An 18,255-nucleotide genomic window follows, 5' to 3' on the forward strand; every position below is an offset into this window, starting at 1 on the left:
GGGATTTTGATGGGGTTTTTTCAGCCTATAATAATGACATTTTGGGCTTGACGATTCTTTGTTGTGGTGATTTATCTTGTGTACTGTAGGATGCTGAGCAGCATCTCTGGTTTTATCCACTAGACACCAGTAGCACCCTTAACAGCTGTCACAATCAAAAATGTCTCCAGACATTGCCAAATATAACCTGGGGGTGCAAAATTACCCCCAGTTGAGACCTAGTAATAAGTATCACTCCTTCTACTTATGAATGGTCAGAATTATTTTAAAACATTCATCTGAAGAATCTATAGTTTGAAGAACTCTGTGGGGAGAATATGTATACTATGTAAATTATGCTTTGTGAGCTTTTGAGAAAGGAAGTTTGGATATAGCATTTGTGTTTATTTGCATGGTTCGTCTTAAAACCATCCAGTTGTTACAGCATAAGAGAAAAAGTGAATAACTTGGGGGAGCCTGGGTGGCTCATTCGGTTAGTCGTCCGACTCTTGATCTCCGCTCAGGTCTTGATCTCAGGGTTATGACTTTGGGCTCCATTTTGGGCTCCCCACTGGGTGTGGAGCTTACTTAAAAAAAAAAAAAGCGAGTAACTTGGTATATTCACCTGTTATTCCTCTCTTTAGATCTTACTGCACAACTCTCATTAGCTTTCTATTTAATCTTAAAATTAATAGGCATTATTATGTTTACTCTTTCTACTGTCCTACCTCTTATTTGGTTGCCTCTTAGCAAGGCCCCTTTCATTTGAGCCACTGTACATATTAATGCCAGGTCAGTCTTCCTAACATTATTTTTATTACAGCTTTCTTCTGCTTCAAAATCTATTGCACTCTTGGCTCATGGGATAAAATCCATATTTCTTCTTTATTTTATTTAATTTTTAAAATTTTTTAAAATTTAAATTCAATTAATTAACATAGTGTATTATTAATTTCAGAGGTAGGGTTCAGCGAATCACCGGTCTTATATAAAACCCAGTGCTCATTACATCACATGCTATCCTTAATGTGCTATCCTTAATGTCCATCACCCAGTTACCCCATCCGTCCCACTCCCCTCCCCTCCAGCAACCCTGTTTGTTTCCTATGACTGAGTCTCTTATGGTTTGTCACCCTCTCTGACTTCGTCTTCTTTTATTCTTCCCTCCCTTCCCACATGATCCTCTGTTCGGTCTCTTAAATTCCACATATGAGTGAGATCATATGATAATTGTCTTTTTCTGATTGGCTTATTTTGCTTAGTATAATACTCTCTAGTTCCATCCATGTCATTGCAAATGGCAAGATTTCATTTTTTTTTGATGGCTGAGTAGTATTCCATTGTGTATATATATACCACATCTTCTTTATCAATTCATCTGTCGATTAAAGTCCATGTCTCTTAAGCTTACTCTCAAGATGCTCAATAGTCTGGCTTGAATCTACCTTTTTGGACATCTCTGCTACAAACTCCCAACTTGGACCCTTCAAGAATTACAGTCCCCTGAGGATATCTTGTTCTTAACTGTATCTCTGCTTCTGATGATGCCTATATTGAAATGCCCCGACTCCCTTTGCTATCCAAATCCAAATTCTACTCACCTTTTATTTATTTATTTTGGGGGGAGGGCAGAGGGAGAGAGAGAGAGAATCTTAAGCAGGCTCCATGCCCTGTGGGGAGCCTGACGTGGGGCTTGATCTCACAACCCTGGGATCATGATCTGAGCTGAAATGAAGAGTTGGACGCTTAACTAAGCCACCCAGGCAACCCTCTATTCATCTTTTAAACCCCAATATATTTCGTATTCTTCCATGGTTCTTTTTCAGTCATTGTCAACTCTCTGTATATTTTTTCCTCAGAATAACTCACTGGCAGTTGCTTTGTAACATTACTTTGTATAAGCCAGGACTCTTTCAGTTGCAAGTGACAGAAACCCAGCTTCAGTAGAGCTTAAGAAAAAATACTTGGCTGACTTCAGTGTGATGGCTTTATTCTCAGGCAGTTTCTTTCCAGTGGGAACAAAGATAACCACAAGCAGCCACCTAACCTGGAAAAAAGAACATAATCTTATATTCAGCACCCAAATTTCTCTGATTGGCCTACCTTGAATCTCATCTCCATTCTTGAACCTGTGACCACAGAGGGATGGAATACTTTAACTGACAAGCCTGGGTTCTGAGTCTATGGTGTGAGAGTGGTGATGTCCCTTAATTAACAGATGAACAGCTGCGAAAGAACAGTTCTCAAAATGAAGGGTTGTAGGAACAACTAAAACGAAACAGATACATGCTGTATTTATATTAGTATTTTGAGAGTCTTTTGAATCTTGTATAATTATTTTAGTTTTAAAGTTTTTTTTTTTAACTCCTCTTTTAAAATTATGTTGGAGATTGCATAGTGAGATTTTTATACCCTTTTGTGTGGCCAGCTGTACCTTAATCCAGACTCCGTTAACTCATTTTGGTTGATAGATTCACAAAGTATTTTGAGAGTGAAAAATGGGAAACTATAATGTTGATATTTGTTAGCCTTAGTGCTTTAAAAGTTTTAGACCTAGAATCAGTTACTTAGATAATTATCCTTGCCATGTTGGCCTATAGTGTGAAGTTTTAAATGCAATATCTTGCCTACTGCTGTTAAGTCCATTTTACCGAATGTTTCACAGGAAAATTCTTTTGTCTTATAGATGGATATCAATCTAAAAGAACAGATTATCATTTTAGATGAAGCTCATAACATTGAAGACTGTGCTCGGGAGTCAGCAAGTTACAGTGTAACAGAAGTTCAGCTTCGGTTTGCTCGAGATGAACTAGATAGTATGGTCAATAATAATATAAGGAAGAAAGACCATGAACCTCTGCGAGCTGTGTGCTATAGCCTAATTAAGTAAGAACGTTTGTCTAACAGTGTCATTTGTGCTGCCTTTGTATTAAAAACATGTTTTTTTATGCCATAGTATTTTAATTAGTAAACTTTGATCAGGCAACTTAGGAAATGGATTATTCCTTGCCTGTTAAACTTTTAGAAATAGGCCAGTCCAAACTTTTGTCTTGTTCAAAAGAATATAATAAATAATTGATTTTTAAATTGGTAATTATGAATCTTATTTCTCATTTAACAGAATAATTTAACAGCCCATGTATGATGTGTATAGGACATTGGGCTGAACATAAACTAAAGATGATTTTAAGTAACATATTTTAAAATTTTAGATTATGGCTTTAACTTATTGCTTTATCTTTCAGTTTGAGTAGGATTCTGGTTTGATGAGTTTTAATCAAGATTTCACTACTTTAGTAGATTTAGTAATAGTTTTATTAAAGTTTACGTTGAATTCCTTTTTATTAGACATTAGGTTGTTGATCTAGAATCTCTTTATCTTAGATCTTGACCCTATATCCTATTCCATTTACTGCAGCAGTTTTGTTTCCTTCATAGTATAAAGTTTTTTTTGAATGTTATATAGTCACATGTTTGAACATAAAAGATATACAAATTTATGTTGTAAAAACTCCTTTCCACCCCATTCCCCATCTGCTTAGCCCCTCCTCCTGAATAAGTTTATCCTTCAGTGCATATTTATGAGCAATTCAGTGCATATATGAGCCAATATAGATACTTTCCCCTATTCCTCCTTTTTTACCCAAATGATGGCATACTATACTTTCATTTTTTTTGTCTTCTCCTTTTTTTTTTTTAAGATTTATTTTAGAGAGAGTGTGTATGCATGTGAGGGGTAAGGGCAGAAGGAGAGGGGGAGAGAGAATCTCTAGCAGACTCCCTGCTGAGCGCAGAACCTGACAATACAAGACTTGATCTCACAACCCTGAGATTATGACCTGAGTCAAAATCAAGAGTCAGACACTTAACTGACTGAGCCACCCAGGTGCCCCATTGTCATCTCTATTTTAAGCATAAAAATATGTTAGTTTTAAAGCCATTTTATTGAGGTATGATTGACATACACAAAGCTGTGAATATTTAATGTATAAAACTTGATGAGTTTGTGGCTAAGTATACATCCATGAAACTATCATCACAATCTATGCCATAAACATCACCTCTGAAAGTTTCCTTCTGCCCTCTATATTATTTTTTTATAAGAACACTTAATGTAAGATCTACCCTCTTTGCAAATTTTTAAGTATACTCTACAATATTGTTAATTATTGGCACTATACTTTTACCTACATTTTCCTGTATCTTGCCTTTTTTCACTTAATATATTTTGGAGATGTTTCCATATCAAGATTTAGAAAGCTTTCTCAGTTTTAAAAAATAGTTGCCTAGAATTCTGTTACATGGATGTACAATAATTTAACTAGCTTCTAATTAATAGGTATTGAGGTTTACAATCTTTTGCTGTTACATTGCTGTAATGAATAACTTTGAACATAAATTATTTCATATGTACGGGAGTATATAGGAAAATTCCTAGAAATGGGATTGTTTGATCTACCTGTAATTCTGACAAGTATTTCTAAAATTTACACAATAAGTGAGCAGGTGGAGGACTAATTTATACTCTTGTGAGCAATGTATGAGAGAATGAACGTTGTTTTTTTCTAGTCTGATGGGTGAAAAGTGGTATTCCAGTGCAGTTTTTACTTACATTTCTCTTAATATGATTGGTATTAAGCATTTTTTTAAAAGATTTATTTATTTTAGAGAGAGAGCGGGGTGGGCGGGGGGAGAGGCAGAAGGAGAGGGAGACAGAGTCCCAGGCAGACTCCGCACTGAGCGTGGAATCCAATGTGGGGCTCAGTCTCACAACCCTGAGATCACGACCTGAGCTGAAACCAAAGAGTAGGACACTTAACTGATTGGGCCACCCAAGTGCCCCAATATTAAGTATTTTAAAAGGCCACTTATATTTCCTTTTCTGTCAACTGTCTGTTGACATCTCTGTTGTTTTTTTGGTTTTGTTATGGTTCTTATTGATTTGTAGAAGCTCTTTGCAAATTAACCCTTTGCCTGTCTGTGATAAAAGTTGCAAATACATTTTCCCCTATTTTGCCATGTGCTTGTGTCTTTCGTTGTGGTATTTTTGTCATGTAGCAGTTTGTCATTTTTATTTCACAGCATAATTTGTTGAAAGAGTTGTCTATAGTTGCTAATTCTATTTTCTCACTTCTCAGTCTTTCCTCACTGATGTCAGTTGTGTTGTCTGCAGAATTCTACTAAAACTGTTCTTATCAAGGTCACCAATGATCCATATGTTGCCAAATCCAAAGGTTAATTTTCTGTTATCTTACTCAGCCTCTCAGCATGTTGTTTGGGTATTGTGGACTCCCACCTCTATGAAAAATGTTTTTGGCTTAACTTCTGTGAAATAATGGAAAATATATACACATTGCTCTCTGTCCCTGGTTCCTGGCACAGAGTTCCTAAAACCTTTGTAATTTCCTAAGTGATAAGAGCACTAAGAGCATGTTTGACTCCAGTTCCTGACAGAACTCCTAAATCCTTTGGGATTTCCTGGGTGCTAGGGCTGTCTTTTGTTCTAATGCAGTGGTGCTTAGTGGGCTCCTGGATGGGGGTGGTCACTAGAAAGACTAAACCATGATTAGAAGCTTAGAACTTTCAGGGGCGCCTGGGTGGCTCAGTCGTTAAGTGTCTGCCTTAGGCTCAGGTCATGATCCCGGGGTCCTGGGATCGAGCCCCACATTGGGCTCCCTGCTCCACGGGAAGCCTGCTTCTCACTCTCCCACTCCCCCTGCTTGTGTTCTCTCTCTCGCTGTCTCTCTCTGTCAAATAAATAAATAAATTCTTTAAAAAAAAAAAAGCTTAGAACTTTCAGCCCCCTGTTCCCTCTGGAAAGGGGAGAGGGAGTGGAGATTGAGTTGATAATAGATCATGCCTATGTGATGAAGCCAGGATTCAGAGAGCTTCCAGATTAGTGAACATATTTATGTGCTTGGAGCATCCCACCTTTCCAGGGGCAGAAGCTCCTGTGCTCAGACCCTTCCAGACCTCTCCCCATTTATCTCTTCATCTGGCTATTTATCTCTATCCTTTATTATATAATAAATTGGTAAACATAGGTGTTTCCTGGAGTTCTGTGCGTTGTTCTAGTAAATGATCACACCTGAGGAGAGGTCATGGAAACCTCTGATTTATAATTGCTTGGTCAGAAGCACAGATGACATTTTGGACTTAAATGCTGGCATCTGAGGTGAAGAGGTGGGGAGGGCAGTCTGGTGATAACTGAATGCTTAGCCTGTGGGGTTTATGCTAACTCCAGTTAGTGTCAGAATTGAATTGAATCATAGGACACCCAGCTAGTGTCTTGGAGAATTGCTTAGTGCAAGGAAAAAAGAATCCCACATACATTTAGTGACCAAATGTGTCAGAAGTGAACTAGTGAGACAAGAGGAGACATATAGGAGTACTTTTTCCTAGATAGCCTCTATGAGACCTGATTTTCCTCTTCCTCATAGTTCATTCTTTCTCAGTTTCTTTTGATAGTTCTTATTCTGTTTGATGTCTAAATGTTGAAGTGCCTCGGGACTTGGTCCTGGGACCTCATTTCTTCTCTATCTCTGTACTTTGCCTAAATTATGTAACCGAGTACCATAGTAGTACTAGTAAGGCCTGAATCTGTGTCTAGCCCAATCAATAATAAATCTAGATTCTAGTCTGTCTCTGGAATGCTATTTTCATATATCCAACTGTACTTTATTTATGTCTGTTTGGAATTTAATTTTCAACTTTACAAAACAAACTCCTTCCCTTTCCCTACCTACTCCCCCCAAATGCCCTGTCTTCCTTATCTAAGCAAACAGTACCAGCCAGTTCCTCAAATCAGAAATCTATTATCCTTGATTACTGCCTCACAGTGCCACCTGTATAGTATATCCCAAATCCTTTAATCTCATATCTATTATCCCAGAATCATCTCTCAACTAGAATTCTGTAACAGCCTCCAGCAGGTCTCTGCTTTCATTCTTGCCTTCTCCTATAATCCATTCTGGCTTAGAAACTGGAATCATCTTTTAACACTTAAAATAAATTTTCTCTCTCTTTTTAAGATTGTATTTATTTAGAGAGAGAGTGCACTAGTTGGGGAAAGGGTAGAGGGAGAGGAAGAGCGAGAATCTCAAACAGACTCTGTAAGCGCAGAGCCAGACCCCAGGGGTTGATCTCATGACCCTGAGGTCATGACCTGAGCTGAAATCAAGAGTCAAACGCTCAACGGACTTAGCCACCCAGGCGCCCCAGATTGTCTCTCTCTTATTTAAAATACTCCATTTAAGGGGTTCCTGGGTGGCTCAGTCAGTTAAGCATCTGACTCGACTTGGGCTCAGGTCATGATCTCAGGGTCATGGGATTGAGCCCCACATCAGGCTCTATGCTGGGTGTGGAGTCTGCTCAAGATTCTCTCTCCCTCTCCCTATGGTCCTCCCCACCCCCCTGCTCACAGGCTCACGTTCTCTTAATCAGTCCTCCATTTAAAACCTTCCCCTTTGCATTTTGAGTAGAATCCAGATTCCTTACCTTGGCTCAACATGATCTGATTCCTGCTTATCACTCTAACATTGTTCTAACATTGTTCATAATGTTATTCCTTATTGCCCATTGTGTTGCAACGACAGTGGCTTTCTTTCAGGTCTTTAAATAAGCAAAATTTGTTTACCACTTCAGAATCTTTGCACTAACTGTTGTTTCTGCTTGGAATTTTTTTTTTTTTTTCTGATCCTTTCATGACGGGGTACTTTTTGCATTCAATTGTTAGAATAAATGTCACCTCACAGAGAACTTCCTTGACATTCAAATTAAAATAGCAAGTAGACTACATTAAGCTAATTTATTTTCATTATATGACTTTTCATTACCTGATATTTTCTTGTTTCATTTATGTGTTTCTAAGTTTATTTTTCCCTTTAGTAGAATGTAATTTCCATGAGAATAAGGATCTTGCCTATTTTACTTATTGCTGTATTTCTAGTACCAAGTCCCAGTCCAGTGTCTGACATAATATAGGCATTTAAGTACTTACTGAATGTAAAAATGTGTATGTATACATAAAAATGAATATATTTTCTAGTAACTCTTTTTTGTCTTAATATGTAACACCTTAATTTCTTTATTAGATTGTTTTATATTTCCTTTATGCACATTTGGGATCAGCTCCTATACCTGGTTCTCAGTTGGAAAGATAAAGTAAAGCAGTGTGAATCTAAAAAAACACAACTGGGAAATCACATGCATGTTTCTCTTTTCTGAATAAAAGCTTACTTTTTAGCTATATAAGTGTTTATTATGTAATATGAAATGTGCATGCATTTTAAAAGATGTCTTAATTCACATTTGTATCCTAAGAGCTTCAAGGAATATGATCAATGTATCACAGTTCTCTTTGTTTTGTTGAAATAGTGCATGTAAGGATGATACTGGTTGATGGAATTGTTTTATTTTAGTTGGTTAGAAGCAAACTCTGAACATCTTATGGAAAGGGATTATGAATCATCCTGTAAAATATGGAGTGGAAGTGAAATGCTCTTAAATTTACACAAAATGGGCATCACCACTGCTACTTTTCCCATTTTGCAGGTAAGATTTTTTTTCTACCTGTGACATTTATTTAGTGAATTAGAGATGGTTTAACAGTGAATAAATTAATCCAGACTTAAAAAACGGCAATTTAATTATTTTAAAATTTTATTATCTAAGTTTGTAATCTTTAACTAATGGTGTAAATTATGGATTAAAAAAGTAGCATTATCTAGTTTGAAAGAAATATGGCTTAAAGGAATGAATTGTTTTGTTCAAATCTAAAAGAAGTAAATATTTTTAGGTTGTAAAATTATTTTGTTGGTTATAAAATTAAAAATTTGGAAGATAAAAAGATAAGTTCATTTTTTGTTCTCCTTAACTTAGAGGTTATAAACCTGGGTGGATAGAAATCATGAGTGGGCTGGAGGTTACTATGAATCTCATGAAATTGTATGTAAAATTTTATGAGTATGTACTTTTGTACCTTTTTCTGGATAGAGGCTTTCTGACTTATATTGTGAAAGGTTTTTTTTTTTCCTTCCTCCAGATGAATGTTTTTCTTTTCTTTTATTATTATTTTTTATTTAAATTCAATTAGCCAACATATAGTACATCATTAGTTTCAGATGTAGTGTTCAGTGATTCATCAGTTGCGTATAACACCTAGTGCTTATTACATCACATGCCCTCCTTAATGCCCATCACCCAGTTACCCCATCCCCCCACCCACCTCCCCTTCTGCAACCTTCATTTTGTTCCTCAGAGTCAAGAGTCTCTCATGGTTTGTCTCCCTCTCTGATTTCTTCCTATTCAGTTTTCCCTCCCTTCCCCTGATCCTCTTTGCTATTTCTTATATTTTACATATGAGTGAAACCGTATGATAATTGTCTTTTTCTGATTGACTTATTTCACTTAGCATAATACCCTCCAGTTCCATCCACATCGATGTAAATGGTAAGTATTCATTCTTTTTGATGGCTGAGTAATATTCCATAAGCCACATCTTCTTTATCCATTCATCTGTTGAAGGACATCTCAGCTCCTTCCACAATTTGGCTATTGTGGACATTGCTGCTATGAACACTGGGGCAGGTGTCCCTTCATTTCACCACATCTGTATCTTTGGGGTAAATACCCAGTAGTGTAATTGCTGAGTTATAGGGTAGCTCTATTTTTAACTTCTTGTGGAACCTCCAAACTGTTTTCCAGAGTGGCTATCCCAACTTGCATTCCCACCAGCAGTGTAAGAAGGGTTCCCCTTTCTCCATATCCTCGCCAACATTTGTTGTTTCTTGTCTTGTTAATTTTAGCCATTCTAACTGGTGTAAGTGGTTTCTCATTGTGGTATTGGTTTGTATTTCCCAGATGACAAGTGATGTGGAGCATTTTTTCATGTGTCTGTTGGCATTTGTACATCTTTGAAGAAATGTCTGTTCATGGCTTCTACCCATTTCTTGACTGGATTATTTGTTTTTTTGGGTGTTGAGTTTGATAAGTTCTTTATAGATCTTGGATACCAGTCCTTTCTCTGATATGTCATTTGCAAATATCTTCTCCCATTCCATAGGTTGCCTTTTAGTTTTGTTGACTGTTTCCTTTGCTGTGCAGAAGCTTTTTATCTTGATGAGGTCCCAATAGTTCATTTTTGATTTTGTTTCCCTTGCCTTTAGAGACGTGTCTTGCAAGAAGTTGCTGTGGCTGAGGTTGAAGAGGTTGCTGCCTGTGTTCTCCTCTAGGATTTTGATGGATTCCTGTCTCACATTTAGGTCTTTTGTCCATTTTGAGTTTATCTTGGTGTATGGTGTAAGAGAATGGTCCAGTTTCATTCTTCTGCATGTGTCTGTCCAGTTTTCCCAGCATCATTTATTGAAGAGACTGTTCTTTTTCCATTGGACATTCTTTCCTTCTTTGTCGAAGATTAGTTGACCATAGAGTTGAGGGTCCATTTCTGGGCTCTCTGTTCTGTTCCATTGATCTATGTGTCTGTTTTTATGCCAGTACCATGTCTTGATCACAGTTTGTAATGTAGCTTGAAATCAGGCATTGTGATGCCCCCAGCTTTGGTTTTCTTTTTCAACATTTTCTGGTGATTCAGGGTCTTTTCTGATTCCATACAAATTGTGGGATTATTTGTTTCAGCTCTGTGGAAAACGTCGATGGTATTTTGATAGGGATTACATTGAATGTGTAGATTGCTCTGGGAGGCATAGACATTTTAACAACATTTATTCTTATAATCTATGAGCATGGAATGTTTTTCCATCTCTTTGTGTCTTCCTCAATTTCTTTCATAAGTGTTCTGTAGTTTTTAGAGTACAGATCCTTTACGTCTTCGGTTAGGTTTATTCCTAGGTATCTTATAGTTTTTGGTGCAATTGTAAATGGGATCTACTCCTTAATTTCTCTTTATTCAGTCACATTGTTAGTGTATAGAAATGCAACTGATTTCTGTGCATTGATTTTGTATCCTGCCATATTGCTGAATTACTGTATGAGTTCTAGCAATTTTGGGGTGGAATCTTTTGGGTTTTTCACATAAAGTATCATGTTATCTGCGAAGAGTGAGAGTTTGACTTCTTCTTTGCCAATTTGAATGCCTTTTATTTCTTTTTGTTGTCTGATTGCTGAGGCTAGGACTTCTAGTACTGTGTTGAACAACAGTGGTGATAGTGAACATCCCTGCCGTGTTCCTGACCTTAGGGGGAAAGCTCTCAGTTTTTCCCCATTGAGAATGATATTCGCTGTGGGCTTTTCATAGATGGCTTTTATGATAGTGAGGTATGTTCCCTTTATCCCTACATTGTGAAGAGTTTTAATCAAGAAAAGATGCTATATTTTGTCAAATGCTTTTTCTGCATCAATTGAGAGGATCATATGGTTCTTCTCTTTTCTTTTATTAATGTGATCTATCACGTTGATTTATTTGCGAATGTTGAACCACCTTTGCAATCCAGGAATAAAACCCACTTGGTCGTGGTGAATAATCCTTTTAATGTACTGTTGGATCCTATTGGCTAGTATCTTGGTGAGTATTTGGCATCCATGTTCATCAAGGATATTGGTCTGTAATTCTCCTTTTTGATGGGGTCTTTGGTTTGGGGATCAAGGTAATGCTAGCCTCATAGAATGAGTTTGGAAGTTTTCCTTCCATTTCTATTTTTTGAAAGAGCTTCATCAGAATAGGTATTATTTCTCTTTTAAATGTTTAATAGCATTCCCTGGGAAACCATCTGGCCCTGCACTCTTGTTTTTTGGGAGGTTTTTGATTACTGTTTCAGTTTCCTTACTGGTTATTGGTCTGTTCAGATTTTCTGTTTCTTCCTGTTTCAATTTTGGTAGTTTATAAGTTTCCAGGAATGCATCCATTTCTTCCAGATTGCCTAATTTGTTGGCATATAGTTGCTCATAACATGTTCTTAAAATTGTCTGTATTTCCTTTGTGTTGGTCGTGATCTCTCCCCTTTCATTCATGACTTTATTAATTTGGGTCTTTTCTCTTTTCTTTTGGATAAGTCTGGCTAGTGGATTATCGATCTTATTAATTCTTTCAAAGAACCAGCTTCTAGTTTTCGTTGATCTCTTCTGCTCTTTTGGTTTCTGTTTCATTGATTTCTGCTCTAATCTCTATTATTTCTCTTCGCCTGCTGGGTTTAGGCTTTACTTGTTTTTCTTTCTCCAGCTCGTTTAGGTGTAAGGTTAGCTTGTATATTTGAGATTTTTCTAATTCTTTGAGAGAGGCTTGTATTGCAGTGTACTTCCCTCTGAGGACTGCCTTTGCTATATCCCAAAGGTTTTGAACAGATGTGTTTTCATTCTCATTAGTTCCATGAATTTTTAAAATTCTTCCTAAATTTCCTGGTTGACCCATTCATTCTTTAGTAGGATGCTCTTTAGCCTCCATGTATTTGAGTTCTTTCCGACTTTCCTCTTGTGATTGAGTTCTAGTTTCAAAGCATTGTGGTCTGAAAATAGGCAGGGAATCATCCCAGTCTTTTGGTACCGGTTGAGACCTGATTTGTGACCTAGGATGTGATCTATTCTGGAGAATGTTCCATGGGCGCTAGAGAAGAATGTGTATTCCATTGCTTTGGGATGGAATGTTCTGAATATATCCGTGAAGTCCATTTGGTCCAGTGTGTCATTTAAAGTCTTTATTTCCTTGTTGATCTTTTGCTTAGATGATCTGTCCATTTCACTGAGGGGGGTGTTAAAGTCCCCCGCTATTATTGTATTGTTGTCAATGTGTTTCTTTGCTTTTGTTATTAATTGCCTTATATAATTGGCTGCTCTCATGTTAGGGGCATAAATACTTACAATTGTTAGATCTCCTTGTTGGATAGACCCCTTAAGTAGGATATAGTGTCCTTCCTCATCTCTTATTACAGTCTTTGGTTTAAAATCTAATTTGTCTGATATAAGGATTGCCACCCCAGCTTTCTTTTGGTGTCCATTAGCATGGTAAATGGTTTTCCACCCCCTCACTTTCAGTCCGGGGGTGTCTTTGGGTCTAAAATGAGTCTCTTGCAGACAGTGTATCGATGGATCTTGTTTTTTAATCCAATCTGATAGCCTGTGTCTTTTGATTGGGGCATTTAGTCCATTCACATTCAGGGTAATTATTGAAAGATAGGAATTTAGTGCCATCGTATTGCCTGTAAGGTGACTGTTACTGTATATTGTCTGTGTTCCTTTCTGGTCTGTGTTGCTTTTAGGCTCTCTCTTTGCTTAGAGGACCCCTTTCAATATTTCTTGTAGGGCTGGTTTCGTGTTTGCAAATTCCTTTAGTTTTTGTTTGTCCTGGAAGCTTTTTATCTCTCCTTCTATTTTCAATGACAGCCTAGCTGGATATAGTATTCTTGGCTGCATATTTTTCTCGTTTAGTGCTCTGAATACATCATGCCAGTCGTTTCTGGCCTGCCAGGTCTCTGTGGATAGGTCTGTTGCCAATCTAATGTATCTACCATTGTAGGTTATATATCTCTTCTCCCGAGCCTCTTTCAGGATTTTCTCTTTGTCTCTGAGACTTGTAAGTTTTACTATTAGATGTTGGGGTGTTGACCTATTTTTATTGATTTTGAGAGGGGTTCTCTGTGCCTCCTGGATTTTGATGCCTGTTTCTTTCCCCAAATTAGGGAAGTTCTCTGCTATAATTTGCTCCAATATACCTTCTGCTCCTCTCTCTCTTTCTTCTTCTTCTGGGATCCCAATTATTCTAATGTTGTTTTGTCTTATCGTATCGCTTATCTCTCGAATTCTGCCCTCGTGATCCAGTAGTTGTTTATCTCTCTTTTTCTCAGCTTCTTTATTTTCCATCATTTGGTCTTCTATATCACTGATTCTCTCTTCTGCCTCATTTATCCTAGCAGTTAGCACCCCCATTTTTGATTGCACCTCATTAATAGCCTTTTTGATTTCGACTTGGTTAGATTTTAGTTCTTTTACTTCTCCAGAAAGGGTTTCTCTAATAACTTCCATGCTTTTTTCAAGCCCAGCTAGTATCTTTAAAGTCATGATTCTGAACTCTAGATCCGACATTGTACTAATGTCCATATTGAGTAGGTCCCTGGCAGTCGGTACTACCTCTTGTTCTTTTTGTTGAGGTGATTTTTTCCATCTTGTCATTTTGTCCAGAGGAGAATAGATGAATGAGAGAACAAAATGCTAACAGGATAACAATGTCCCCAGAAAATGTACTCTAAACAAATCAGAAAAGACCTGAAGCTGGGGGAAAAGAAAGGGAAAGAAAGAAAAAAGGAAAAAAAAAAAAAAGAAAAAGAAAAAGATAAAAACAAACAGAAACAGAACAAAACAAAAAAAACCAGAATATGATCAAATATGATCAGGCTGGTGCATAGATCAGTGCCACACACTAGATTTTGGGTGTATTTTGGTCTGTTAGAAGAAAGTGCCTCCCAAAATTTTAAAGAAAGAAAAACTTATATATGTACAAAAATAAGGGTTGATATGATGAAGGGATGGAATATGACTGTAAAGATGAAAATTATAAAAAATTTTATAAAAGGGATTGATAAGAAGTTGTTTGAAAAAAGAAAGGATTTTTAAAAAAAAGAAAAAAGAGAATGTGATCAGGCAGGAGAGTAGAACAAAGCCATACACTGGAGATTTAGGGTATATTTTGATCTGTTAGAAGAAACTGTATCTCAAAATTTTAAAGAGAGAACAACTTATATATATATGCCAAAAATAAGGGTAACTACTATGAAGGGATAGAATATGACTCTAAAAATGAAAAATAAAAATGTTTTTAAAAAAGGGATTGATAAGATGTTGGTTGAAAAAGGGAAAAAGAAAAATTCAAAAAAAAAAAAAAAAAGACGGTTAAAAAAAAAATTAACTTTGAAAGACTAAAGAATCATGGGAAAAAAAGCCATGGATTCTATGTGCAGTATTCCCCTAGCGCTGGAGTTCTGCCGTTCTCATTGATCGGTATACTTGGTCTTGGCTGGCTGTTCTTACTGATCTTCTGGGGGAGGGGCCTGTTGCCATGGTTCCCAAATGTCTTTGCTGGAGGTGGAATTGTCCCACCCTTGCCGGTCCGGGCTAAGTAATCTGCTCGGGTTTGCTCTCGGGAGCTTTTGTTCCCTGCAAGCCTTCGGTACAGCTTTGGAGGTCGAGAGTGAAAATGGCGCCCTCCCAATCTCCACCCCAGAGGAGCCGAGAACTCGGGCTCCGCTCCTCAGTGAGCCCCCAGAGAAAAGCAGTCAATCACTCCTGTCTCCCCGGTCTCCGGCCGCACTCCGTGCTCACCCGGCCTGTGACCGAGCGTTTCTATCTCTGGCACCCGACCCCCTGTGGAGTCTCCAAACCCAGCAGATCTCTGGTGCGCTCCCGTGCCGCTCCTCCCGGGGGAGGAAGGTGAGTCTCCCCGGATCTGCCGCTTGTTGGGTCCCCACTGGAGGAGCAGTGGCCCGACTGTGCTGCGGATCACAGTTTATGGCAACCCCGATCTGAGAGCCCGCGCCTCGTCTCTGTCTCTGCAGCCGGCTTCCCCGCTCCGATACCTGGGAGCTCTGCCGCACTCAGGCATCCCCGGTCTTTCTGTGACCCTGAGGGTCCTGAGACCACACTGTCCCACGAGGGTTCCACCCCCCGCTTAGCCACTGGAGTGATGTCCCTCAGCGGAGCCGACTTCTAAAAGTTCCGAGTTTGTGCTCCGCGGCTCTATCATTTGCCAGAAGCGGCCGTCGGAGGCCCCCTCCCCCACCGTCTATCCTCCCAAATATCGCCTCGGATTCACTTCTCCGCACGTCCTACCTTCCAGAAAGTGGTCGCCTTTCTGTTCAGAGAGTTGTTGCTATTCTTTTCTTCGATCTCCTGTTGAGTTTGTAGGTGTTCAGAATGGTTTGATCCCTATCCAGCTGAATGCCTGAGACCAGACGAAATCCAGGTCTCCTACTCCTCCACCATCTTGCTCCGCCCTCCCCTCATGATTTTTTATGGCTTGATGGCTTATTTCTTTTTACTGCTAAACAATATTCATTGTATGTATGCACACCATTTCTTTATCCTTTCACCTACTGTAGGACATACTGGTGGCTTCCATGTTTGGGCAGTTCTGAATAAATTTGTTATAAACATTTGTGTGCATATTTTTGTGTGGTTGTGCTTTCTTCTTATTTGGGTAAATACTTAGTACAATTACTGTATTGTATGGTAAGACTGTTTTTAGCTGTGCAAGAAACTGCTGTCTTCCAAAGTGGCTGTGCTGTTTTACATTCCCATCATCAGTGAATGAAGGTTCCTGTTATTATCCATCCTTGCCAACATTTGGAATTGTCAGGGTTTTGAATACCAGCCATTCTAATAGATATGTAGTAGTATCTTATTATTGTTTTAATTTACAATTCCCTGATGACATTGATGTGGAACATCTTTTCACAAGTTCTTTTGCCATCTATATATCTTATTTGTGAGATGTCTCTTCAAATCTTTTGCCTACTCTTCAGTTGGGTTCTTTGTCTTCCTGTTGTTGAGTTTTAAGTGTTCTCTGTATATTTGGCATACAAGTCCTTCATCAGATACGTGTTTGCAGATATATTCTTCCAGTCTGTGGCTTTTCTTTTCATTCTGTTAACAGTGTCTTTTATGGAACATAAGTTTTTAGTTTTGACAAAGTTCAGCTTACCAATTTTTTCTTCGATGGACCACTTTAGGTATTGTGTCTAAAAACTCACCACGAAACCTGAAGTCACTTAGATTTTCTTCTGTCTTTTCTTCTAAAAGTTTTAGAGTTTTCATTTTACATTTAGGTCTGTGGTCCATTTTTAGTTAATTTTTGTGAAAGATAGAAGGTCTGTATCCAGATTCATTTCTTTGCATGTAGATGTCCAATTATTCTATCACCATTTGTTGAAAAGACCGCCCTTCTCCATTGGATTGTCTTTGCTCCTTTGTTAAAGATAGTTGACTATATCCTTGTGGGTCCATTTTTAGGCTCTTTGTTCTTTTCCATTGATTGATTTTCCTGTTCCTTTACTAATACCACGCTATCTTGATTACTGTAGATTTATAGTAAGTCTTGAAGTCGGGTAGTATCAGTTCTCTGACTTTTTTCTGTATTGTGTTGATTATTCTGGTTTGTTTCTTTCCAAATTAACTTTAGACTCAGTTAGTCAATATCCACAAAGTAACTTTCTGGAATTTTGATTGAGATGGCATTAAATCTATAGATCAAACTAGGAAGAACTAACAACAACAAGAAGAATTTCTCAACAATATTGAATCTTCCTATCTATGAACAGAGAGTATCTCTCCATTTGTTTGGATCTTTGATTTCTTTTATCAGAGTTTTGTAATTTTCCTCATATGGACTTAAAGAGGTTTTTGAACCAAAACAGGAACTATGGCTACCATGATCACCACTAGCATTCTGGGCATATGAATATTGAAAATGTATTTTAATCAGATTATACTTATAATTTTTGCCCTGCATTTTTTAAAATGCAATGTAGTAATGTAAGTATTGTCCATATTATGACATCTTTCCATGATTTTTTACATAAACTTTACATTTTAAAGGTGAGCTGTATACTTACGACTAGTGCATTATATATATTATAATTTAATAAAAATGTACAAATAAATATATGTCAAAGGAAAAAACTTAGAAAATACGAAAGGCACAAAGGAAAAAGAAAACTCATCAACTTAAAGATGATCATTATTAACTTTTGGATTTATATCCACGTATTTTATTTTATGCATATATTTACCTGACATAGATTTCTGATATGCTGCATATTTCTTTGCAGCCTCTTTTCATTTAATGTTATGTTATGAGCACTGTTTTTTTTTTTTTTTAAGATTTATTTATTTCAGAGAGAGCGCATGTGCGAGCAGTGGGGAGGGAGAGAGTGAGGGAGAGAATTTCAGGCCTACTCCCCACGGATCATGGAGCCTGTCAGGGGCTTGGTCACAGGACCTGAGATCAAGAGTGGGGTGCTTAAATGACTAAACCACCCCGGTGCCCCTACAAGTACTATTTTAATAGATTCTTTCACATGATTTTTATTCTTTTAAATATTTATTTATTAGAGAGAATGGGGGCTTGGGGGGGGGAGAGAGCAGAGGGAGAAAGAATCTTAAGCAGATTCTGCACTGAGCGTGGAGCCCATGCAGGACTCCCAAATCACGACCCTGAGATCACAACCTGAGCCAAAACCAAGAATTGGAGCCTTAACAGGCCGAGCCACCCAGATGCCCCTTTCACATGCTTTTTAATTGCAGTGTAGCATTTTTGTGAGTACACATATTCTAAAT

General features: G+C 37.8%; 1 protein-coding gene across 1 annotated transcript in view; it reads left to right on the forward strand.

Annotated features, from left to right (window-relative positions):
- The window catches only part of BRIP1 (BRCA1 interacting protein C-terminal helicase 1), a 176,572-nt gene that overhangs the window by 56,535 nt on the left and 101,782 nt on the right, over nucleotides 1–18,255 (forward strand). Inside the window, exons 8-9 of the mRNA XM_032428708.1 lie at nucleotides 2,666–2,865; nucleotides 8,400–8,532. Coding sequence (XP_032284599.1) covers nucleotides 2,666–2,865; nucleotides 8,400–8,532 — 333 coding nt within the window. The remainder of the gene's footprint in view (nucleotides 1–2,665; nucleotides 2,866–8,399; nucleotides 8,533–18,255) is intronic.

Source organism: Phoca vitulina, unplaced genomic scaffold (genome assembly GCF_004348235.1).
Source record: "Phoca vitulina isolate PV1807 unplaced genomic scaffold, GSC_HSeal_1.0 scaffold40, whole genome shotgun sequence".
Lineage (NCBI taxonomy): Eukaryota > Metazoa > Chordata > Mammalia > Carnivora > Phocidae > Phoca > Phoca vitulina.